Source organism: Melozone crissalis, unplaced genomic scaffold (assembly GCF_028551555.1).
Source record: "Melozone crissalis strain CALT ecotype California unplaced genomic scaffold, PUWL_Pcris_2 ptg000016l_1, whole genome shotgun sequence".
In the NCBI taxonomy this organism is placed as follows: domain Eukaryota; kingdom Metazoa; phylum Chordata; class Aves; order Passeriformes; family Passerellidae; genus Melozone; species Melozone crissalis.
Window position 1 is genome coordinate 27962783 of NW_026535794.1, and position 27189 is coordinate 27989971.

The 27189-nt window shown below is 36.7% G+C and overlaps 1 protein-coding gene across 1 annotated transcript in view; it reads right to left on the reverse strand.

Annotated features, from left to right (window-relative positions):
* THSD7A (thrombospondin type 1 domain containing 7A) overlaps positions 1-27189 on the reverse strand; it is a 191198-nt gene that overhangs the window by 80511 nt on the left and 83498 nt on the right. The window contains exons 3-7 of the mRNA XM_054273356.1: positions 21640-21888; positions 20018-20199; positions 18202-18270; positions 14252-14407; positions 10362-10565 (exon numbers count right to left, since the gene is read on the reverse strand). Coding sequence (XP_054129331.1) covers positions 10362-10565; positions 14252-14407; positions 18202-18270; positions 20018-20199; positions 21640-21888 — 860 coding nt within the window. The remainder of the gene's footprint in view (positions 1-10361; positions 10566-14251; positions 14408-18201; positions 18271-20017; positions 20200-21639; positions 21889-27189) is intronic.

A 27189-nucleotide genomic window follows, 5' to 3' on the forward strand; every position in this document is an offset into this window, starting at 1 on the left:
CAGTAGCATGAAAACAATGTGACAGTTCCACTAATGTCAGTAGAATGACAGTGCTCACCACAACCATTCCAATGATTCCCTACTAATCTGCATATTTTCAGCAGCTACCTTAAATGGCCTGGTTTTTCAAGACACAATACTTTCACTAAGCTTCCCATTTTCAGCACAAACATTATCTTTGGTTAATAAATTTATACATTTAAGCTAAAAAACTACAAAAAGTTGCATCGTAAATGGGTTTATAAATACTTCAGCAGTGCAGTATTTTCCTAGAATTTGGCCACCAACAGAGTAATGATATTCTTTTCTATAATGCAAAATCTTACCTCACAGATGAAGCGAATGATTAATGGCCTGCACCTGACAGAATATTAAGTGAATTTTTCAGTTGGTCAATTATCTAGTATTTCACTACCATACTGTGAATTTGCAGCAAGTTTGCAACTGTGCGTTCATATACATTGTCACACCCCCTGCCACACAAAGACACATGTAGCTCAAAAGGGGGTTTAAGAGAATAAGAAAAATTATTTTATATGGCAAAAGATGATTGCAAACATTTTCCTTGCATTATTCATCCAGCTGCAGCTAGTAAAGAGTTGTCACCCTCTATATAATCTGACAGCTCAATTCAATCACAGTTAAAACATAGGACCCAAGAGGTGTAAGAGAGATCACTGCCACTGTCATGTTTACACATTTCTGAGAAATGGTTTTTAAATTAATTTCATGGATGCTTTTGTCTGTGCCCTACTACTGGCAGATAAAATGCAGTCTTTGGAGAACACCTTTATATCCATCTTGCAATGAATATCTCATCATTATGAGTGGAAGCCACAGCATGCCTTTAGGGAGATCAGACTGTGAATTAATCTCCTCTTTTGGAAACATTTTCATAGTCTTTCTCCCAAGAAGACTAAAACTAACCCATCCTTTTGACTTTTTTCTTTTACCTAGCCTCTACGTGTATGGATTCAGAGAAGGAGCTGTCAGGAAAACAACAAGAGGTAAATGCCACTACATCTTATAAACCTACTCTGTGGAAGAAAATATAATAGCAGTGTCACAAATAAACAAAAAAATAAAAACCTCCAGGAATACCCCTGCAAGTTTAGGGACATTACAACTTCTTCACTCTGTTAAGAAGTTATGCAAGATAATGTCCTAAAGTCACAGAAGCCTGATAAATTTCATTGTAGATTGACACCTACTCACAGAAATAAATTGTACCCTGAAAATAAGGTTCTCCTTCCCTGCTGGTTTTCTAGAAGCTTCCCACAATATATAAGATGCTTCTAGTTTATGTAATTCTTCTTCTTCCTCTCTTTAAATAAAAAACCTCAATTCTGAGGCATCCAGAACAAGAAATTTTATGTATTTTCTGCTTAATATCTTTTCTCTGGAAAACATTAATGCAGCAATTTACTATTCATAGAATAGTATCAGCACCAATAAAGGATGTCTAAATAAAATTAGAAACACACATCTGATAATTCCTAGGGCAAGATTTACATATTTAATCCACAAGTTAATCCCCCAAAACTATATCAAGAAACCAAAGAGTAAATGCCAAAATGAAAGGTGTCTTTGTATAATGCAGTTTTTTTAACTGTATAATCACATGCTTATTATTTTTCCACTGGGTCCCTTCCTCCTTCAGTTCACAGATTGGAAACTCCTCAATGGGGAGCTATTTGGTATTTTTAGTTTTATTCTCTTTGTTCAAGTCATGATCCAATGTTTTATTTACCACACACTACTTAAAAGTGTTATTAAAAGAGAATTGGCATTTTTCCTAAGATCTTTCTGTCATGACTATCAGACGCCCACCAGCACAGCATTATTTTCAGAACACTGCAGATGTGGCAGGTCAGCATTATTTATATTTTGCTGATGCTGAACAAAAGCAGAGCAAAATTAAACCCTGAAGAATAGGACAACTAAGGTTAGTTGTTTCACAGATATTGCATTCATTACTACAAAATACCCACTTAATCACCAAAGAAGATATATCTGTCTTGCAAATAAGTGGCAGATTCTTCTGTGGAGAAAATGTCAGGTTGGCACAGTTAAATTCTTCTTTCTGATGTATTCACATAAGGACTGGACAAATTTAATTTCCTAATGTTTGAATGCTTTCTTTTGAAAATTTAAATATGAAATTTTGATGTAATATTTCTTTTCAGTTTTCTAGTTTAAAACAGAAGTCAAATGATAAATAGTATTTCTGCCATGGGTGTTGCACTGATGCTTGAAACTGCTGCTGTGTCTGTTCTCATGAGACAGTAGAACAGACTAAAATTCATTGCATTCCAGCCCAAGAAGTTACGAATTTTCTTTTCTTCCCCATTCTCTGGCTTCTTATCCAGCCTTATTTTCTCTAGACATTATTCCTAGTCTGTCACCTCACTGTCCTTTTCACCCACACCTCCAAATTCTTTCCAGCTGCTTGTCAAATCCTCCCATGGGCTGACCCTTAGCAGATTAAATACCTCACCAAATTCATTCCTAATGCTTGTCATGTAGAGACATTTTATAACTTTGAGTTCTTTATATGGTCTCAGGAAATTTCCCTGGAGGAAACCAGGGTCAAATCCTATCTTTCCCCAGCTTTCAACCCATTTTTTTGGCCAGAACATTGCAGTTCTTTCTCTTGTCTTGCCTTTTTTCACCAAGTCCCAGGTATAAATCTGTATTTCCCTCTGCTGGGGTTGTGGCTACGTAGTCGCCAACTATCTGCACTCCAACATCTGAAAGAGATCACTGGGAATGCTGGAGAGACTGGTATCAATTGTTGACCTTAATTTTGAGTAATCATTGTGTCTCCACATGTTTTACTTCGAAGTTTCTGAAGTATCCAGTGAAGCTGCTGCTTGTGCTGCGCACAAGAGTTGCAAGAATTGCAAAATTACAAGTATCATCTTAAGGCTCTAAGTGGCCACTGGAGCAGTTTTCTTGTGAAATCAAGTATTTTTTGGCAGATAAGGGTGATTTTTTCCTCAATCAGTACTCAACACAAATTATGATGTATGAGAAAGGTCAGACAATGAGCTGCTCTAGGCTGGAAGTACTGAGAGTAAAATTCCCATTTATTCTGTCTCAACATGAGTAGCTCATGATGAGGCCTTTATCCTCACCATTTATCAACACAGTGGTTTCACAGCTTTGAAATTTGGCAACATTTATCTAGAAAATGGACCACAAATATGCAAGTTGTTGTAAAATATAAATAGGCCTGTGCAACGTTTTCTCAGATGGAAAATTGACTCCCATCAAACCTAGTGAGGATATACTGCCTTTGAACATTTTATCATAAAGATAAAAATGACTAGTGCTATGTCATATAATCTTCTGAGAAAGTGGTACTTAATGCATAGCTATATAGCATAATGCATAGCTATATAGCATTATTTTTATATATAACAGAATTAGATGCAAAATTGCGTCTCCTAAATAAGTTTTATAAAAATATTTCAAATATTTTCTGGGTATTTTCTAGGGAGTTAACAAGTGGACACACAAACCCAAAACCAAAGGAGTTCAATACAGTTCTAGAAATCCTGTTCCACAATCCATCCATAACTCCTTAACCTCCTTTTTCTTTCTTGCCTCCTAATAGCCTAATTTGAAGTAATACATGGAAAAAGTGTACCTCATTAAATTGACCTTCCTAAAGAAATTCCAATTGTTATGAAGTATATCTACAATTATCCCTCTCTGTATTCTAACCATGATGAACCTTGGAGTCTAATCAGAATTGGGTTCCTGCATTGCTGAATATTACACAAATCAAAATACATGCATCAAAATCCCTCCCCTCTAATTTAGTAACATGCAGTTCTTGCAGTATCCTACTGGCGTGCCATCAAAAACAAAATAAAGATACTAATAATATGGATTATATAAAACACTGCACTCTCTTGGATCCATTTAAAAATATTAGCACTTCCCACTCCAGCAGCCTCTACTCTCAGAAGTCCAAAATTTTTACAATAATGCAGCATTACATTTTAGAAGTAAACTGGTCAAAATATGTCAAACTTGTCTGACCAGACAGCCACATTATGATCTATTACACTAGACCAAGATTTTGGTAATTAGGTTGGCCTACCTGTTTTTACCTTAATTATATTATGTGTGGATATTAATGTCTCATTAGACATTGTCCATACCACGTGCAACTCCATCTTCAAACACCTATGATAAATTGGAAATAAGGGCCTGATGCACTAAGTGCCAATGTTTATTTGACTATGCAGATGGAACAATGGTTTTGTTTTATTTATCCCTTAAACTGAAATCATCACATCAAACTACAGGCAAACTATTAAAGACAGGGATAAAAAAAGTTATGTATTTCATTCTTTCCATGTAATTAAATTACTACCTGTTACACAAATACTAAAAGCATCCATTTTTTTATGAAACTCAGTAGTGACATGTCACTTTCCTAATAATAAGATGAGAGATAAAAAGGAATTGGTGTCATCAATTAAATGTGACTTTTTATTGACAGAAGAGTTATCAATTATCAAACTATTCTGAGACTTCAGAGATAGTTTAAGCAGTATACTGTACTCTTGTTTTTCCTTATTTTCCTTTATATTACATAAAACAATATTTTTTAAATAAATGCCTTAAAAATCCAATGGTGTGAAATATAATGGCCTGAGAGTGTCAGTTTTAAAGTCCTTTAAATTCAATTTATTTTATTGAAATTTTTATTTCACTAAGAAATTTGTAAATATACCAAGCATCCAAGAAACATATTCAGCAGTTCCTTATGTTAGCAGAAAAATTAAAGGAAAGGAAGAAAAAGCTTTGGTATAAGTTTCATAGCCTATGTACTTACAGTGAGGAACAGAGTATACATTTTAGATTTGATTTAAATGCCTCAGATGGACATCCAAAAAGCTGTCAGCAGCAAAGAACAGTTTAAAACAATGCTATTATGATATTAGCTCGGAAACAAAATTGGGAAATGATGACTAATGCCAACACAACCAAGTTCCTGTAAGCATAAGGCACTATGAGCTCAAAGGAACTGTCATTAGCTACTGTATTTTTCTGCTAATTGACTGCTGAGCGTTGACCAGATTTTGATCTGGGTTTTCTTACAGGCATAACTGAATAATTCAATGTAATTTGAACTTGAATCTGGCTCTTCATTCTTTATAAAGAACTAAGTCATAAAGTGACACAAAGTGGTATTTTCTTTTCTAAATAATCATAATAAAATCCAACCAGTCTGATGGTTTCTTCATCAAATGCATAAAAGCTGCACAATAGAAATGTCAGAAAAATAGATTCTTTACATATCGGCACACCTACAAAATACCTCTGCTCAGATCCATTGAACCTCTTATTGTTTCCCACCATGAAAATAAATGACGACCAGAAGACTACTCAGCATTTGATTCAAACCATAAATATACAGAAAGACCCAATTCTTAAACCAGCCAAAATAATTTAAATAAAAATTGTTGCATCAGCGAAACTTCAGCTTTTCCTGAAATTTATTTGACATATTTCATTACCTGCTTATGGTAAGATGATATAAAGCCACAACCAAAAAATTAAGGAAGGAAATGGAGATATTGATCAGGAAACTATAGAAGAAAATTTAAATTAGATGAAAAAATTTTGTAAGATTTACTTTAAAGTAAAATTTAACAAAAATAAGAGAAGAGGTATTTCAGCTTCTCTAACTCTTGAGAAAAATAGTAAGGTAAATAAAACATAGGATGTTTTATTGTTGAAGTATGGTGTCTTTTGTTAGTCTCACTAGCTGAGAATAAACACAGACAAAGGACAGGTATCCTGGAAGTGTCCTCTGTTCCATTTGTTCAGTATAGTGTCTTCAGCTCTTGACAAAGTAGCTAAACTATTTGGTTTGTTATGTCTCTAAATCAAACAGACCAATCTACCTTCTATGTCTTTTAATTGATACCAGTACTACTGCTTTGCCTCCAGTATTGGTAAAATCCTAACATTTGCATCAGAAAATACTGATGCCAGTGGTGTCAGTCTCAGAAAAACCAGATCTGTGTCACCCACCTCCATACAGGTGCCAGAAAGGACCTTGTGGCACTCAGCTGCATCAGCATGCACCTCTGCCTACACAACTTCAGCAGCAATTCTGCTACTTCATGGAGTTGTAGGAATTTGCATATACACAAAGAGCCTTGATGTTGCCATGGCTCCCTCGTCCAAGGCAAGCGACTCTCAGCTGTGAGGCAGAAGATGCCAACGAGTCCACTCCTGTCTGTCCCCGGTAGAGCTACTGTAACCAATTAGTGACTCCAACAAGATCTGGAAGAAATCTGCGCTTCAAAAGTGAGATCTGTTTTGTCTGGAGTAACACATCCAGCAGTAGACAGCCCAATATGCTATAAAGGCTGTAAACCAAATTATTATCTTTATCTATTATCTAAATTCTAATACTTGTCTATTATCTAAATTCTAATATTTATTATTATCTAAATTCTTAGAAAATGAGCAAGTCATTTGAGATGGCTGTGTGAGGATCAGGACACTCCAGTCAATGACAGTATCTGAGCTACAGCCTTCAGCCCAAAGGAAAAGTGAAAAAAAACAAAGCGAACAAGCATTTTAAAGAATTTAATCAGTAATACATATTGCAGAATTTTATGTCAGAAGTTATATTTCCTTATTACACATGCGTATCACAAATATGTCTGTTAACAAAGTGGAGAAGCAGCCAGCTTTCCCACTATGGACTTTAAATAATGCAGAGATATTTTTGAAACTGTATTCTTCACAGACTGTCATAGCTACAGAGAAATAGAACAAATTCATCTGTTCTAAAATTACTCTTCTGTGTGTGAACTGTGTTAATACACTTAATAATAGTGTGTACATAGGTGTGGGTGTGCATGAATGTGTGTGTATGCCTTGCATATGTTACATATGAAACAAAAATATTAATATCAATTTATTTTTTAAAAGGCATTCTATCCTTACCAAAAGTTAATCTGTAGAATGGAACATAAGAAACTGATGTCTAATTATTAAAATTATGTATACAACGAAGGAATTCTGAACACTTTATATTGTGTCTGGGAGATTCCAGGTTTTTTTCACCTAAAAAACTCCTTTGTAAATTTTCCTGGAAGATTTACTAAGAATATTTATTCAGAAAATGTTCTTTCCACAGTAGAAGACTGAAGTTCCATTTATATAATAAAATACATCAAAGTTAATTATAGCCTCTGCAATGACAACCTGGGGAATGTCATGTTTTTTCAGCATGAATGAAAATTCTGATTACTGCCATCCACTGTGGAAAGAGTGACAATCACAGGCCTCCAGCAATGAGATAGGAGGATAACTTATTGTTTGCTATTGTCTCAGAGGCTGTAATGACTCTTATCTAAACACCAAAATGAAGAGAAAAGCTAATTCCAATTATATGAAACAACTTCACAAACACTGCTGCTTGATTCTATCTGAGAAGCCAAACATCCAGGTCAAGACATATTATCCCAATTAATCATGCTTAAGATATATATGATATGATATGATATGATGCAATGGTGCACAGAAAAAGAAGCCACAAATCAGTGTTGGGTTTATTTTACATTAAAGCTAGGGAGCTTTATCCATCTAGGGTACAGTGCTTAGTCTGAAATATCAGCCTTTTTCATTTTATAAAGCAGAAGACAAGGGCACAATATGCTCTTTTTTTGGATACATTTAAGTTCCTTAATTTCAACCTTTCCTATCCAAGCACTTAAAGATTTAAGGTTGGCTTAATACCTGATAATAAGGAGAAGAAGATCACTTAAGGAGATGGAAGATAACACTGTCAAGCAAAGTTTAGTTTGAGGAACAGCAATCTTATGCAATAGTTAATGATTTCAGTACTGTTTTCTTTTGTGGTCCCTTTTATCAGTAAAACTGAAATTAAATTCCCTGTGTGCTACTAAGATCAAAAATATAGGAATACATGATTATTATAGAAATTATGTGCCCTGTTAATAAAGGTACAGTATTTAACTGACAGTCAGTGCAGTCTTCCCCAAGACGCGCTCAAAGAACAATGAATATCACAAATTCCTTACGATGAATAATTTAAACCATAATGTTTCGACAGTGAGGAGTAGCATTCTCTAAACTTTATTTTACTGGAACTAGCCTGAAGCTGTGGGGCTTGAAGCAAGACTTGCTGACTGCAAAGTGTTTCTCTCTTGTATTTTGCAGAGCAGAATCTAGATGCCTACAACTTTGGTTGAAGGACACCATAGAGATTTTCTTGATTGCCAGGGTAGGAGGCCAAAACACTAGATGGGAATTATCTGGGAAGAGGTGGGGGTGTTTAGAAAGTATTTAAGAGTTGTCTACAGGATTTCCAGTGGGTTGGTGCTGTGGGAGGCAAAGTAATAAGATGCTTGAGCAGAGTCAGTTTTGGGGGGAGATTGCTGAGGTTGGTGGGTCTTTGTTTTCTTCTACTGCATCATACTAATCCCTCTCAGGAGAGAGTGAAGCAGAAGACACTTGGTATTACTGGTGAAGTACACAGAAGATTGTTTACTAAGGAAGGAATTTCAAAGAAGGAATTTCAAAAGGCCTGGAGCAGTTCATTACATTACTCTCCATTGCTTTTGCATTCTCTCAAATGTAATTGAACATGTATTTTTGTGACTGGACAGCTGGATCATCAGATCTTTACAAAAAAAGACATAATTGCAATTTGTTTTCTCCTTTCTTTGAAGCTAAGCACACAGCTCTTCAATCTTAAAGACTGACAGACCAAATCCTGACTTCTCACTCTTTCTGAGGCAGATTACTGATATAGGCAATGTAGAAGGCCATATATTTACAGCAAAATATAATTCAGAAAGAAAGACAAAAAAAACGATACTGGGAGTAATAAAGTTAAACACAAGTCTTCAAAGTCAAATCTGGCCAAAACCAAAGCCCGTGAAGTGCCAAGAGCAAATCCTGTAAGTTTCAATAGAAAACATCATATACCTAAAAGACATCTCAAATTTTAATGGATCAATTGATTGCTCCAAATATGCAATAAGTTATAGTCAATATAAATTACTAAATTACAATTTAGAAAGAAATTATGCTACATGTGTAAGAAAACACAATTCCTCAAAATAAAGGCAAGCCAAACTAACCATAATCTAGTAAAGCAAAACATTGTCGTTTTGTTTTACAGATTTTAAAGTATCTTCACAATTATTTAGGAAACACCTTGATTTTCAAGGAAAAGGCCATTTTTCATCTGAATATGTATACAAAAACCCCTGCAAATAGTTTCAGTATTGTTGCCAAGAAATTATCAAATTGCAAAGGGAAATTTTTTGAGTTAAGGACATAGAATATGGTAGATTGAATATTGTGATTCTAGGCTAATCTCTTTCTGAGCTGTAAAGATGGTTACTAGTTCTCTTAGGTGTATGCAGAAAAATAACATTATAACTCTAAGCATTTCAATTTAATCCCCAAAACTCAATTACAATCTAAAGACTTCAGCAGGAAAGCTCAAGATTTAAATATCTCTATAATCAGTTCTTATTACTTCTGACTGATCTAATTTCAAAATATTTTTTGCAGCTGTTAACACTCATCAGAGGTGTCCTCTTACTTAATTCTCTGTTGGAACTGAGAAGCTGCTTACCATACTACACCACAGTCAATACAATTATTTTAATTTATCTGCTGCTCTAGACTATAATATAGTTAATGAATAAAGACTATTCTCTCAACAGTAATTCATGAACCTTCAGTAGATTAAAGTATTCTGTAAGCAGCTTTCAAAATTGGCTTTTATGACTGTGTCATGCAAGATCTGTTTTGTCTCACAGAAGATAATTGAATAATGGTTGTATTTTTTTTGACCTTTTGAAGAAGCAAGACAGCTTGGACTGTCAACCCAACTCTGTAACGCTCATCAAACCATTTTTTTTAATAAACGTATTATTATTTTTCTTCCAGCTACACTTACTGCAATGCATCTTACTTTGGTCACATTTTATTTGTTCCTAGGCTCAGAGGATCAGCTTTGTTAGTGGGATTACATCAAGGAATTCAGTCAAGCCACTGCAGGCATGAATCTGATCCACTGGCAAACAATAGCTGTTTTCTATTTAATTTTCTCTAAGTCATTTTGTGAAGCTTTGAAACCGTACACAGTGAAGGAGCTTGGTCCGAGAGCAACTAGAGGTCTTACTCTTCCTCTCCAGTATTAATGGACATTTATATCTATTCCAGACAGCTTGGTTTTAAGGATCAAGTAAGCTGAGAACAACAACTGATACCCTTGTGGACCCCATTTTAGCATCTTCCCTCTAGCTGGCGTGGGCTGTAGGGAAAAGCATCCATCTTACCATCGCTGTTGACACAGACGACAACAGGAACCTGTGTGCCAGGGCCACATGGCTTTTCATTGTCAGGAATGCATTCCTCCAGCCCCGTGATTCTCCAGTCATAGCAAGAGGGCTCTTCACATGGGATGGCTTCCAAAAGGTGAGGACAGTTTCCTGTTCCTCCTGTCGGCTCATTGGTGATGCGACGTTTCCTTAGTTTAAAGCCTGAAATGCCCATGAAAATAACAATTTAACTCTAAAATGTGAAGTGAAGCACTTTTTATCTGTCTACACCTGAGTGAACAGTTCTGTTTGTCTTCTCTGTAAAACATACCACAGACACACAGCAGAACAATGCACTTCAGATAATTGGGTAGAAGAACTCAATAAAGAAGGACTAGAGATAAAACTTCACAAGTTTCAATGTTTTGAGCCTCCTCAGGCTCACAAGCTTTGCCTTAAACCCTGTTTATCACAGTTATGCAGACTCCAGCAAGGAGACAGGATCATTTCCTGAGCATCACTCTTGCAAGATCCATCTCATTTTATAAATCTTGACTACATTGTTGGGTCACCATTTTCTCAAATAAATTGTTTGTTTTCTTCTCAGGTATGTTCCAACAGAAATAGACTATCAAGTGAAATCAGCTTACAAACACTCGTTCTCTCTCCAATCCTCCAAAATAAAACAGAATAATGAAAAGACAACTTCTGAGAAAAATAAAAGCAGGAAAATAAACTCAAAATAAACCTGTGAATACATTTTCAGTAATAGACATCACAATATTTCCTTGCAAGCATCTAAAAATTTCCTTAAGATTACCTAAACTCCTTTTGGAATGGACAAACTGATGGACATTTATGCACTGTGTCATCTACTGGGCCAATGCCAGCAACAAAAAGCAATCCACTCTCTCCTTTCAGGATGGCTCATTGAAAAAAACCAGACTAAATGCAGTCAGAAAAACCTAACCATACTAAATGGATTCAAGAAATAGTTTGTCTTTTCACATCTGTCGTGGTTTGACCGGAAATGGGACATCTGGGATATGTTGTTTTGCTGTGGTTACCAATGGGTAATTGGAATTTAAGATGGGCACTTAGTTTGACCAGTGGGACATTTGGATCCGCCTCTTGAGACTACGAACCCAAGGGGTTAAAAGCAGGGCTCTTGGCCTTCGGAGTTCTCTTGGGCTTTCCGGCGTGAAGAAGTCTCTCCCCCGGCCCAGTTGCTGGCTGGGCTGGGGGAGGGGAAAGCCACGTGGGCCATCTACGGTAGGCCCGGGTTCGGAGGAAGGGTGGCAGACCCTTGAGCGACCAGTTTATTCCCCCCCCCCCCCCCCAGAGAATGCAGCCCGTGCTCGAACTGTATACTGTATATCTTGAAACTTGATATCATGTGCCGGCAGGCAGCACGGCTGGGAGGAGAAAGGGGGGGGGGCAGCGGGCAGTCCGGCCGCCTGGGAGAACTTTTAACCCTTTGGGGAATGAAGGCTTCGCAGAACATTGCCTTTCCTGGGAAAGGGACAGGAGTGGAGGATGAAGGAAGAAAATTAGGCCAGTAAGGAGGGTCTGGCAAAGGGAGAAGAGAGATGTTGAAGGAATGGAGGAAGATGGAGTGGCAGTTTTTGCTGGACTCTTTTTTGTTGTATTTCCATGGACTGTTTCCTGGTGATGCAGAGGCTGTATTGCAGGGGGAAGCGGAGGCTCGGCGTCAAGAGAGTTTGGTTTTGAGACCCCTCGGCCCCAGGGGGTATAGAAGACATGGGGGGGGGACAGAGGTCCCAGGATTGTGACTGTACTCTGCTTGGAACGAGACGAGGCATTCTTAAAAGGCCCTGAAGGCAGGCCCCTGCCCCATCCCATGCCAGGTGGTGAGAGCACCTCGGCATGGAAAGGAGATGTCACGAGATAGCAAGATACCGGGCGGATTGCTGATTGTGACAAGAAGTCCGTGGCACAAGGAAGGACTCCGTCTATCCCTTATGAGCTGAAGATTTGATTTTTTTTTTCCAAAGGGTGGTGCCAGACCGAGTGTGGATAATTTTTGGGAAATGTAAATGTGTTTGGGAATTTGGTGGGAGGAGGATAAGGAAGTGTTTCTGTGTAGTTTTCATTCTCCTTGTTTTTTTCCTGTGTGTGTGTGTGTAGTTTAGTAATATTGTGTGTAGTTTAGTTAATAAACTTCCCTTTATGTTTAAGTTGGAGCCTGCTCTGCTTATTTCCTGGCCACATCTCACAGCAGATATCAGGTAAAAGGTATATTTATGGGGGCTCTGGCTTTGCCAGGCCTAAACCATAACAACATCTTTTCACAATCTCTTTTGTTTTATATCAGTAGTCAGGCAAGCTAGTTATATATGGATATTTTTTATAAAATACTACATATAATATAGTCTGTCATTTCTACCAAGACACAAACTGAACAGGAGAGTTTTTGCACACATGTGCAAGAACTGATTCTTTGAAGATATGCCTCTTAATTCAATTATAGTAAGTATTTACTTTAAAAATACTGTTCCATTTATCTTCAGTTGTTGTTTGTTCTCCTTTTTTCTAAATTGAAGACTTCAGCCAAATTATGCGAAAAAGGTTTAGCAAGCCTGACACAAAAGGCTGATACAATTTCAAAAATAAAGAACTCCAATATCTACAGCAACAAAGGATGCAAATGATCTGGAAATATGTAGACAGACATGTTGCTAAAAGTGGGAGTGCCTGCACAATTTTCACATCATTCTCTCAGAAGAACTGTCAATGCAATTATAAAATAAAATGTAAGAATTTCCAGATAAGAGAAAAACATTGGCAGTTGAGAAAAGATCCCTGCTCATGTGTGCAGGAATAAAGGCTTGCACAAAGTGCATCCTAATGTACTTCTATTATCCAGATGTCCAAATCAGTCTCACAAACCTAAACTTTACCCCTGAAAACATAGCAAATCTTTCAGTGATGGAACAGCAACAGAAATGACAGACTATTTGACAGCTGTACTCAGACGAGACTTAATCTGATAGATTTGCACAACTGAACTGCTTTTTCCTTCTTGAACTGATCGAGGTTGGGTCAGAGTTCCAATGAACAGCTTTGTAAAACTTTTATTACTGCTGCCCAGACAGAAGTGTAGCTAGCAGCATGCCAGAAATATCCAGCTAAGCAAACACAGTAATCACAGTTGCTCCTTCAGTGGACATTTGTGGCTGCCCTTTCTTACAACTGTTTTCAACCAAGAAACCAGGTCTGTATTCCCAATTTTATCACATAATCACTTTGCAGCAATGACTAGGCCAGTTTTTCTCATTTGCAGCCAGAAGCCCACAGACTTCTAACATGAGGTCCCTGTCACTGTATTCTTGCTTTTCTATTTTGATGTCAGGTTACTACAATCTGTTCTGCATGGCAATAAGTTGTAAAACATGCTAAATTTGAAACCAACACATATGTCATAAGTAAAACAGCATCATGTATCAACAGTGAATGGTGCCATCTCTTTGCCAGATCATGATTTACGGTCTAATGGTGAATTCCTAAGCTATTACTGAACTGTAAATCTCTGATTGCCTTGCACACCACATACCTCAAAGGAGGCTTCTGTCCGCCTTTTGTGACAGTGACAAAGTTGTGATTTGAACACACAAACCGTATCCCTTTCAATCTGAGAGGAAGGTTTGAAACTGGAATTGACCTGCAAAAACCCAAACTGATCTTGAGAGCCTAGTAAACAGGCTGCATTTTTGCTACCTTTGGTGAAACAGTGATGTCAAATGTAGTCCTAATTCAATGACTTTATTTTGATACCCAGAGGCACTAGATATACACTTCTTGGCACAAAATTTCTTGTGCTTGCATAACCTAGTGACTTAGGAATAGCAAATATCACCATTAAAAGGCTCTGCTGAATTGTTACATACCCTTCTTGGCCTGAGGGTCATCACAGCTTTCATAGGTGCATGGTCCCCAGGCTGACCATGCTGAGGTCTCACACTCTGTAGGACAGGGAACGTGGCACAGCTGGGAGGTGCTGGGAAGAGGTCCTGTACACAGTTTACGGTCTACTGGCCTTGAAGCTGTCAAAACAAAATATTTCTCATATGTCACTGGTCATGATCCTCAGCTCTAACTGGACAGAACCATCCTGTAGTCAGAAAGGCTGCTATCTCATCATTTTAATCTATGATGTGATGGAAAAATGCCCACCTTCAAAAAAGTTGAACGGAAGTCAGTTTACTCTTTGCATGAACAAAGTCAAATCCCATTATGTGGAGACAGGGAGACTGTAGATATTGCATCACCCCCTCAGACCCAGGCCTTTCCTTTGAGGGGTAAATTATACCAGCACAGTAATTTTTCACATTGGATTCTACATAAATTGGTGTCCTGGTATCTCATTACTTCTTCTTTTAAGAAACTGAACACAAAGCTGCATAAACACCTTTGCACTTGGTATATGTAAGCTATATGATACTGTAACTTCAAAGGCCTGTTAATTAATATTTAAAAGATTATTTTTAAGCTTTAACCTGAAACACAGCTAAAATTTTGGCAAAAACTTTTTTCTTTAACGACCATCAAGTGCACACTCAGCAGTAAGATTTGTGCAGCAGCAACTTTAGCTCAAGAAAGGCTTTGTTTCAGCTACATATATGCTTTGCATTTGCTATATATGTGTCGATAAATATGTATAGATCGTGTACATATGTAGTTGTAAAAACTGCACAAGACAATTTTTAAAGTGTTATTAATCTATAGAGACACATGTGAAGGCAGGCTCTTCTGTTCTTTAAAAATCAATAACCGAAATCACCCTTCCCCTTCCATACTTTATTCTTTTGACTTTACAGGTAGTACAAGTAATGGGAAAATTCTATAAAGTGCCAGAGTAAGGCACAGAATTCAAACTAAAAATGTACTATTTAATTGAAAGCAAGACTTTCATTCTCTTTCATAATAGAGGACTTGACAAAATATTACAGTAAACAGAGAATATCTGCTAGAAGTCTGCCACATTACTTTACTTTGGTTGATTGAGGAAACATAAAATTCCTTAACTTAAAGCACTCTCCTTCTATGCAGTATTTTTTTTTCCTGCGGGAAGTCACATCATTAATTTTGCCACCACTTTTGATGGAAAGACTCTCAAATTAAGTAGATACAGTATATGACAAAATATCTGTCTGAAAGATGAGATCAATAACCACTTAGGAATGTGAAAGTAAACACCAGGCTGTTAAAGTGCAGTCAATCTTGTAAACACGTGTGTATGTCTTTCCATTCAGATTTCTAAGCAGATGATCTTTACAGTTTTGGAAAAAGCATCCAAATCTCACTTTTTTAAGGGGAAAATGAAACGAAAAATCCTTATTCTATTCTGGTTTTCAATGTTGCCTCCTTTGGCACAGTTTTTCACCGTCTTGCTCCACATAATGAAGCAACACTGTGTAAAACTTTAAGACTACTGTCTCTAGCTTACCGATCTCTTGAAATAAAACAATAAGAATCCTAATATTCCAACATTTGCATAATGGTATGTTGAAATTAATTTTTATGACATATTATTGATTTTTAGAGTAATTTTGACATACACAATGAGCATGCGTGATACTCAACATAATATGCCTATTTGGTGTAGAAAATGGATATAAGTAAACATAGTTTGCCCGTTGAATTTGCATTAAATAGTTTCTAATAAAAAAAGAAAAACAGTAAGTAACTGCTGTCCATACATTTTTAACCTTTATTTAACTGGGGAATTGCCCAAGTGAGACAGTTGAAATTAAGGGCCAATCACACCCCTGAGACAGTCTTGCTTCAGGGAATAGAGAAAGTGCTCTGAGGAATTCCATGCTTTATCTCTAGCCTTCACCATGTTAAAAAAATTATCATCACAGTAGTTCAGGGAATTTTACTCAGAAAAATAAAAAAGATCTTTCATTGGGAAGCTTTTAGCAGTAGCAGTTTTTTCATATCACAGGTAACAATAAATCTTTATATAAGCCAAAATGCTTTCCAAATGCTGTGTTTAGACACTAAGTGATGTATAAATGCAATCTCTTATATTTTGTTTTTACAACAAAACAATTCAACCATAGGACAGAAAAGTTTTATTTCAGGTTATTAAAAAATGTTTTCATCACTGAGCACTTAGGATGAATTTCATGCAGGATTACTCAAAGTTCTTTTCCTGAGATGACAGTAAAAGAAAACAGCTGTGTCTGGGCATCTTATGACCATCTTGTTCCCATGAATTTAAATTAATTTCTTTCAGCATCACAAAAGTATGACTGAGCATAGGCTTTGACGTGTATTGTTTAGCAAAGACACTCTGACATAAGATGATATTGGATGCATATATTTACAGTTTCAAACCTTGTCTTATCTCTGTCCTTTCATACTTTCTTGTGTCAGCATTAAAGATTGTTCTTTATTCCTTGGAAGTAATGCTAAATGCCAAATAGACTATATTTAATACTACAAGATCTATGTGAAATTTGACCAAAATTTGGGCCAAAATTAGAAAGAAAAGTTAATGCATTTTGATAACCTCTCTAACCAGTCTAACTAATAAATTAGATTCGGTTTTCAAGGAATTTCAGGTTTGAGGCTAGTAACCTAAAAAATAAAGTAAGATTTAATTATCCATTCCTGAAATAATCTATATTAGGAAATTTTAGCTGAATATATTTTATATCATTGGAAAACACCTCCTTGAATTACTGCATTTTAAAACCAACTGAAAAGAAAAAGAACAGTTCTGCTTTTATGCATTTGCTACACTTAACAATACATAAAACTCTCCATCTTTCTCTAAGGACCCTCAAGAGACTACTGCCCAGTAATGACCAGGTTGGCAAAGAGACTGAATTTGTATGTGACTGCATCAATATAAGCAGACACAATTTCATATTTCTCTTTCTGTTCATTTGCCATACTGGTTTCATGGCAAATAACACAAAGAAACTTCTGCAAGTACTCTCACTCAAAAATCCCAAGAAAAACCCAAGCCTAAAACACATTATGACCAACAAGTAAATAACATTTTCTTCTCATTTTCTATAATGCTGAATTCTCTCATCCAAAAACATTAGATAATTCAGAACCTTATGCTCTGAGAAATGGCACAATTCCATGCATGTAAGCAGTTCCCCTGTGTTTAATAAGGCAACAAATGTGTATTTGCAGATGTAGAATAAATTTATGCCCATAAAGGAACTTTCCTCCTCTTTATTCTACATCAAGGGTTTTAAAGGTACTCGGAATAAGATGAAACAGTCCACCTCATATAGTAAGAGAAACTTCATGACTAAACCAGTTAAGTGGATGAACAGAGATGAAACAATTCAAGTCAGTGGCAAGAAAATGGCAGTATGACTGTGGCCTTCAGGAACTTGATTGTCACGGCTTAACTGCTACAACAAATGCTCCTTCTTCTTCCTACTGACCTGAGTACTGTGAGGAATTCTGCTTCAGCTCAGTATTAGAAGTTCAAATTCTTACCAGAGGCCTAACTTGATGTTTTAAATCTACAGAAGGGACTGGAAACAGCAGCCATGATGGAAGCTGAAATACAATTCCCGATGCTCAGAAGTGAGGGGAAAAGCAGTCACTAGCTAAAATGGTTCAGGAGTGGAGCAAGCAACTGGTCCAGCATCCCAACTGGCTTGAGCTTGCTTAGCTTGAATTTTGGCCTGTCACTTTCAAACTGATCTGAAATTTCCTGAGAATGCTCAAATCCCTTTAACTATTTCAGAGCCACATAAACATGTTAAGCGTACACATATAGCAAACAAGGTCCCCCAAAAGGGCATCGCCTCCTTTGCATCTTCTAACCAAAAAATCAGGTTGGAGGCTTTAATTTACCTACCTGTTATTTCAAAAGTGATTGATAGCAGAGGTGCAGCACTAGCCTTCGACTTGCTCTGTGACTGACTTTCTGAAATAACAGGGAAACGCCACCATGAGAATATGAGAAGGGAGGTCTTTAAATCAGCCTTACCAAGACAGCATTTGCTACAACCAGCAGTAAACTACACTGAGATGAAGGCGTTTCCCCACAGCATAATCTGGTGGGTGTGTGCCCTGGCTTTTTCCCATCCTCAAATTACTCATAATTTTCTATTCTATGACAGCAGAGAGAGGGAGGATGAGCAGAGCAGAACCTCTTCTGAAAATCTGTCCCCTATCGTGGAAACAGCCCAGAGCTCCTTTTTAAACTAAGATCCACTTCACCCCCAGTCTGAGCTCTTGAAAAACCGTTCTCATGTTTATGCATCCAAAGACTAGTTACATTTTAATCAGCTTTCAGGAGCCTGCAGAGATTACCTCCTGATGGGCTCCATGTATTCCTGTCACAGTCTGATAAGGGTAAATTTCACACACGCCTAATCTGGCGAGACTTCACAGCCTACCAAAATCCTAATCATCATTCTGAACAGTAAGCTGCCACTGGTCTTATTGTTACCTCTCCTTAGCTGGGAGGTTTTTGTAGCTCACACTGTGGCAGAGGCATCTAAACTTTGTTCAGCAGAGGCGATTTACTAAAAGCCCTTGGGCAGAGCTGATTTGCATAAGACAAAGAGGCTTGAAAGCTTCTTCTTTAATAAATACAGATGTGGGGCTGCAGAGCTCACGAGTCACACCCTACTGATCTGAGCAGTCACGCTGAAATGGATGTTGGCATTAACATTCCCCACAAACTCTACCTCCACGGCAAGTTTGAGAGTACCTTTAAACCACAGCAGGAACCTTGCTAGTCTGCTGTTTGGCCAGCCCTGGACAAAATGTGATATTACATCCCCATTACAAAATGTGGGATTTGCATATTGATGTTGTTTTTCCTGACATATATGGCTGTTGTTTTCCCTGAAGTACATGGCTGTGTATTTGCATTAAATAGGTAGAGGATAAAATTTAATTAAAAAGTTAAATGCATTTATCTTAATTCACTGATTTCTGAATCTATAGTTCTGCATTACTATACAGAAGTAGATGTAATGTAAAATATTCAAATGTTGTTCTAAAATATGTATACTACCAAATGAATTAAAGATTTTTGTTCTAAGCTATTCTCTCTTTCCTTACAAAGCTGTACAGGCCTTAACAGTGACAAGGAAAAATCTCTTCTCTCTTTCAGTTAGGTAAATAAATCCATGAAATTATATTGGCTTCAAGTACTGAAAGCTACTTAAAAACTTGACCAAATAAAGGAAAAAAGAAAATCAGTTCCCTGCAAATTAAATCTAATAATATTTTTGCATTTTTCTATATTGAGCTTACATGCCAGAATTTACATATTCCATCTGCATGTCAAACAGCACAAGTTCATCACCCAGATGAAGGACATACAAGAAATTTACAGTAGATGAAAATACCAAGTCTAGGACTTCTGCCCCTCCTTTTCATGTTCTTTCTTATGGAAAGTTGTCCTGCACAGTATTTTTCAGTAGACACTAAGAAATAGTAATTTGTAGGAATTTATATTTGGAATCTATATTTGCAGCATAGAGAATGAAATCTTTGCCACAGCAATTAAGCGTTTTAATCTGAATTTAAAGAACAGCAGTAACTCACAAGGTAAGGAGGCACTCATGGCAGAAGACAATGAAAGCTTGTGAAAGAGCTCTGGAATGCTGACACGCTCTGATTTCACACTAATTCAATTGCAATTGAATCAAGTTTACCTTCTTTCTCCTTGAGGGTGTTTAGGTAGGAGAGGAGGTTCTCGTTGGCCTGCACACAGTACACCTCCCTGGTCTGAACGCCGCCTCCGCACAGCGCGGTCTGGTTCCCCCGCCTCTTGTCCTGCTGGCTGAGGAGAGGATCCACGCGGCATTCCGTCCACTCAGTGCTGCGCCAGCCGTACCTGCGCCACACGTGGTTATTGGGTCTCTCGGAATCATCAAGCCATCTCACACGGTATTCAATTACACAAGCTGAAACGCCTCAGCACCTCATTAATTTCATGAAAGGCCTGAGCACGGCCATTTCTTGCACACAAAGGTCATTAAATCTCACATTTCATGCATATGAAAACTTTTTTTGTATTATTTAATTTTTAAAATCATTACTCTTTAGGAGGATCTTTTCTGTTCAATTCCTGAAACATACCACATATATAAATACTTTATTTGAGGGGAGAAAAAACTGATATAGAGACATATAGTCCATGTTCAGATAGCTTTCAAGACTGTGACTCTCAGCATTTGTTCAGAGCTTGACAATTTATATAAACAAAATCCAAAATATGAAAGAGATGGGAATGCTGAGAAACATAAGAGCCAAAAAATGAGGGAAAAACCTCACAACTCCCCCTCCCTCCACCCTAACAACCCAAAAGCCTTTTGTTATCTTTGAAACAAACAGTTTCTTCTGGATATCAAGGTGAAACTATGATTATATTTTTTATTATGACTTCAGGAAAACTTTTCAATAAGTTCTCTTTTTCACAGTTAAAAGGAAGATCATTCTGCAGTACAAGCATCCCAGCTGGGTACTGATGAATGATGAGAAGATGGAAGCTTCCTAATCAGCGAATACACAGCAAAGATCTTTGACTCACAGTTAAAACCCCAATCGGGATTATGAACTTCAAGAAATGCCACAGAATTGCCTACCTAACAAGTACTTTCAGGCTAAATACAGCAAAGTGCTTCCCAATGCAGCTGGAGATAAAGAAAGATGATATTTCAACTCTTAAATGAAAAATATATATCACAGTCAAAGATGCTTAATATCAAGTGACATTTCTCCAGACCCTCCTCTTAGTTTGATAAAGAAAAAACAGTTGGGACTTTAATATTAATTTTGATTAGATAAGGATTAGAGCAATCTCTTGAATCATAAAGTGCTCCCTGTCATTTCTCCTAAGGTTTATTTGCTGTCACTGTTAGCCTCTCCCACTTCCCATCTAGGGTCTTCCTTGTGCTGAATACAACTCTCACTAAAATAGTCTGTTAGCTAACCAGATGTTTATCACCCCTTTCCTGTGTTCAACATTTGGTCCACAAACAGACAAGAAATTCAGAAAACAATGATTCTGGTATAAATGTTATGTAGGGAAAAGATCACTGACAAATCAACACAATTACTTTATTTTTATCTTGCCTGAATCTGCAATATGTGCAAATATTGTCTTTTAAAAACTGAAATGAATGAAAAGAAAATATATTTATTATTATTCCTGTATTTTGAGGAGGACCTGGTTACACTACAACGGGAACTATTTGCAGATTTTGGACTTTCAAGAACACTGAATAAACAGGGATAAAGAAAAAGGGTAAGGAACTGAAATGAGCCAACTTACGTAATGCAGGGTGCTACGCCGTCTCCTTGAGAAACACACTGCTCTGCTTCTTCTAATTGTGGGCATTCACTCTCACTGCCAACGGGGAGCTGCTTAATGGTCCGTGATCTTGTACGGTTCCCTTTAGGGGTTGTCATGTCAAAGCAGGTTTTGGAGCAGGGGGTCCATTCCGACCACTCTGACACCTGGCACTCCTTCGTGATCACACAGGACTGAAATGTGATGGGCAGCTTTTCCTGATTGCAGAAGCTGCAATGAGAGAGCGTTCACAGTCATGAACTCCTACAGCAAAAGCACTGTCAATGGTTACATGAAAGTCAGCAAATATTTTTAAAGCTGTTAAGTTTTACTCCACGTTTATTTGATCCCAAATAGTCAGCCAAAGGGCTTTTGATTAAAACTACTTAAACCAGAAAAATAAGATATAGTAAAAAATTACCAGTATTGCCATATCTGCGATCAAAATATTTCCATATCTGTGAATACAATTAAAATCTAAGTCTTCCTACATGTATGGAAGTATAACAGAGGAAATACATACATTTTTCACTTCTTATCTTTTATTTTTAGGTATACTCTTTTTTCCTTTTGGAACTTGTTCCAAGTAAGGGATAATTCAAAACCTAAATGACTAAAGGAGTTTTTGCTGAGAATACAATACTCAGTGTCATGTTGTCCTAATTTCCAGACTACAAATGGTTTAAAAACACAATGGCAAACATATTGAACACTTGGCCACTAATAACTTACTTTGTTAATCATTAATCAACTATTGCTGTAGTGATGCCTCATGGTCCAAACAGGGAATGATCTCTAACCTAAAGTGAAGTGTTCCCTGCTATCCATAGTACTTTTTTCCTGTTCCTTACGAAGGCCATAATTTCATTTCCATTTTCTATCTGATTGCCTCATTCACTTATTACATAGACTGTCAGCAAGATTTTCTCCCTCTAAATCACTCTTAATTTTAAAATTTATATTCTAAGTAAAAACTAACATTTCTATTTTAAAGTTTGATTCACAATAGAAAAATGAGAAATAGAGAAGGTAAACTGCCATTAAATAAAATATAAGTTTATCTCCTTAATTACAATTACAACATAGATTTCTTTTTTTATCATGTCTAGGTTGGAATAAAAATCTGGTTTCTGAAGCAGTTAAATAGACAGGAAAAATATTTACTGGTACTGCAAGTAGCACTCCATTCAATACCAGACCTATAAACTATACTATAAAGGCTTGATTTTTCCCTTTAAAATAACACAAAATAATACAGAGAAATTAATATTTACAAGTATTTCACTGCTATGCAAAATTGGGTCCTACCCATATATTCAACATGATTTTGAACCTCTATTTACAAAATTTTGTAATAGAACTAGGAATACTTGATGAAACTGAGAGATTTAAAAACACCATAAATGAAAGTATAATGTGCACAAGAAACAGACCTATTCTACATCTTGCTAGCAGAAGATCCTGGTTATGGAGACTGTGTCAGCATGTCCAAACAGAGGTTGACAAATCTGTGAGCCATCATCCCTAATACATTTCCTTTGGACATTGGTGAAATACAAAATGAATGGACTGCAAAAGACAGTCTGGTATCATATTTTTGGTCTTTAAATTGCATCTCCCTCTACCACTGGAGACAATAAGGTGGAGACACTGCTGGCTTGACAGACGATAGGGGATTACTCAGAAGGAGATTTCTAATGTTCTTATTATGTCAAAGGTAGTGGTGATGGGGAGCCCTAACACATGATAGTCATCTTTTATTCTGCTTTAGGAAAAAACTACGTCCTGTTTGTGGAGAAAGACACTCAGAGTTTTTTAAAAAATTGGTTTTTAATAATGGGTTTTTTCACCTACAAGTAGCCCCATCTGGCATAGGACTACAGTACTTTCAAAATCAATGAATCAGTTTCTGTACCTTTGACAAAACATATAGACCCATTGATCCCCCAAAGACACATCTTAATGACTGGAGAAAAGACACATTCCTTATGGTTTCTAACATGGGCAGTATTTGCAAAATTTTTTGTAGAACAGATGAAGTATCCATCCCTTCCAAGTTCCCATCCAATGTGACACCTCTGAGGGCAGAGTAAACCAACCTCTTCACATTCACTGTGACTGGGGCTGAGGTTAATTACAGATGCACATTGCCAGGGAATATGCACAAAATTGCCACCACAAAGTAGCTTTGGTGAGGAGGGAAGAGAGTAATTAATGATGTGCACAGTCCCTGGGCTTTGCATCTGTTTCAAACTTATTTGGGGAGAAGTGTTACATGAGAAAGGCTAATATTTGTTACTAATTATTTACATGTGGAGATGAAGAAGACCTAAACAGAATTATACCATGTTACTAACTTCATTGTTTATTTATGATTCTTAACAAAAATAAAACAATAGAGTTAAAGTGTTCCTCACTTCACTTATTTGGAAAATAAAATAAAATAAAATAACTTAAAATTAAATATAAAACAAGGATGTTCTTAAGCTCTTGTAACCGGAACATAAATATTATCAGGGAGACAAGCAAGAGGTAAGGTGAGCTATATTTATTTCCTTATTTGTTTATTAAAACCATGAACCACTTGCAGTACTACATAAACACCAACAAGAAACTGATACTGTAAGTCACCACTACACAACCTCTTTTCTGTTACACATACGGTTACATTATTTTGTGAGAGGGCAGAGATAACTAAAATTAGAAAAAGAAGAGTTTCACAACCAAATTAGCTGCTGCTTTTTCTTTTAACATTTGTTTTTCCTTGAGCAAGTCAGAGAAACAGTGAGAGCTAACTGGAAATGGCCACTATCAAGAGTTTTCCTTCATATTCCAGGCAGCAGAAGAATATGTGTTGTACTCTAACCAAGTAAGGAAGGGAAAAATCACATACTTAAAACTTTATTTTACCAGAAGCAGACTGATTCTAAATCAAAACATAGCAATGTGTTCGCTAAACGAAATAGTTTCTTAGTGGCTGGTACCTAATGCTACAGATTTGATCTCCACAAATAACTGAAAGCAAAGCTTACTTGGAAGTAAAGCTCTCTGCACTTTTTGATGGATTTATGTGTCTTGTTTAGCCATGGAGACTTGGTGTAAATCTTTTCACAGAATAAAAGGCAAATGGGCAAGTAACACCACAGAAAATAAAAACAAACAATTAACATTTATTTCTTGATACCGCCCAACTCACTAGAAGTTTTGCACCAAACATCTTCATGCCCTTGATTAATGTGTAAGTAGACAACATATGCAAATTTAACCATTCAAGAAGCACAGGGAGGACACAAATAAGTCCTCACTATCAACCCACATAGCTGTGTCCAGAAAACTGCTTGTAAAACTCAAAGAAAAGCATGAATTACATAAAAATGCTGTTAAAAGTCAACAGAGCTGACGGGATACAAGAAGCAGCAGCATAGGGGTAACATACAAAGTCTGCAGCATCTTGCTCTCAATCCAGTGAATATATTCAAAGGACAATGCCCCAAGATTTTTGGCAAGGAAGAAGGAATTGTATAAATTGAACTAAGGCTGTGGTTTGAGAAAGTACCATTTCACACAACAGTTAGATATAGTGGGGAAATGAAGCTTAGAGTACAGAAGCACTTTAATGACACGATGGAAAGAGAAAGCAGTCCCAAACAAAACAATACATCACAGGGGATGAATGGTCCCTGTTGCTATTAAGACAACAGTAAACCTATTCCTGACCTCAAAGACATAGATTAGACAAAAGAAGTAAAGAAAAAGGTTCAAAGGACAACCTACAGAACACAGTTACTGCTCAACCTCTTCTGCAGACATGTGGTCAAGAATTTGTGCCTACTCACGTCCCACAGCCTCGCTTGTGCTTCTACAGCAATAAATAAAAACTAAATATCACTTAAGAATTAAAAATAGGAAGGTTACGCCTAGGGATTTTGAAGTAATTTATGGGATAATTAAGGCTAAAGACATGGGGAGAACAAAGGTTGACACATAAGCCTGGAGCAAATTACACCACAGTACCTGTGTACAAATGAGCAAGTTGTGCAGTTGAAAGAACTGTCTTCAGTCAAAAATAAGCTTTAAAAGATGTGAAAAAATTAGATTAAGTCAGGAGAAAAAAATATTTCTGAGGTATTCTAAAGATCTATTAGAAAATGAAGAATACTTTTATACCTTTAAAAAATCAGGAAAACTTGATTTTATATGCTAATGATCTGTATGAGTGTTAATAATCTCAGTCTCAAAAGTTGTCTTTTAGGTTGTGTAGAAGTCATAGAAGAGACCATTGGAATTTTCTCCTCTACAAATTCAACTAGACAAGAAATGGTTTTTTCTGATAGTTTTTTTGCAATAAATAAAGCTGTGCATACTGCATTCATGAAGCCAAATGCATGGTAATGCATGACAGCACAACTGATCTCTAAATTCATGCAAGATGAACAGAAAAAATAAATTTTAAACTAGGCAGTAGGACTCTTTGCTGCATGAGCATACTCCCTTCATAACTTGCACAACTAAGAGATTTTCTGCTTTTGCTGGTGTTCGTCCATATTGGACTGGACTAGTAATTTGAAAGAAGAATTAATGAGAGAAGATGAAAAGCAGCATCAGAATGGCTGGGAGGTTCTAACTATTAACTAACTAATAATCCATGAAGTCAGAAAGCTGCCTTGGCAGCAGCAAATGGAGGGCAAAAATGGAAAGACAGAAGGTAGTCAGGCACACTATCCCAAGATACACTGGTTTTCCTATGGCTTACAGACTTTTGGAACACAAGCTGAATCTTTGCACTGAAGAGTTTATAGTGCTCATCTCCATGAACTAAGACAAATGTGTCCTAAACCTTGACAAGATTTTGGTAGGTACATCATCTTAGAAACAATGCATTACAGACCTTTTTTACCAACTCATAATTGTAGATAGTTATTTTTGCATTAAAAGTGCTCAGTTAATTTCATTTTCTGACTTCAGGCCTTGCATAACTGTATTTGCTTTCTCTGTGGCATTTTTGAGCTTCAACACCTCTATAAGATCTTTCCTTGACTATCTCATTGTTAGGTCCAAGAGTCCCCTTACACTTGGTCTTGTTTTATTTGAACACAGTTACATCCTTGAGGACTGTTCAATGTTCATGCTGAGGACACTCCTAAGATATCTACACATTACTATATCTCAACAGTCTATAAGTTAATGGAAACAGGAGTCACAAACACAAGGTATTGAGCAGACACCATTTTGAAGTTCGATTTTGTGCTCTTCCTGATACACTGCTTTTTATGCTCAAATGTAATGGAGCAACACTGTGAAGTTTGTAATTTAAATCTAAAATTGAACAGTGAAGAACATGTCCTTTACAATAAATTCAATTAATTCGCTCAGTACTGATACGTAACAAGAACTGCTATTTATTGGTTTTGACTATAATGTAAAGATGTAAAGTAATGGAGCCCAACTGGCAAGGTTAATGCAAACTAAATAGTCTCTTCAATAACTTTTTTCTGCATTATTCTGCCTCAATTCCTTCACGATTATCAACAT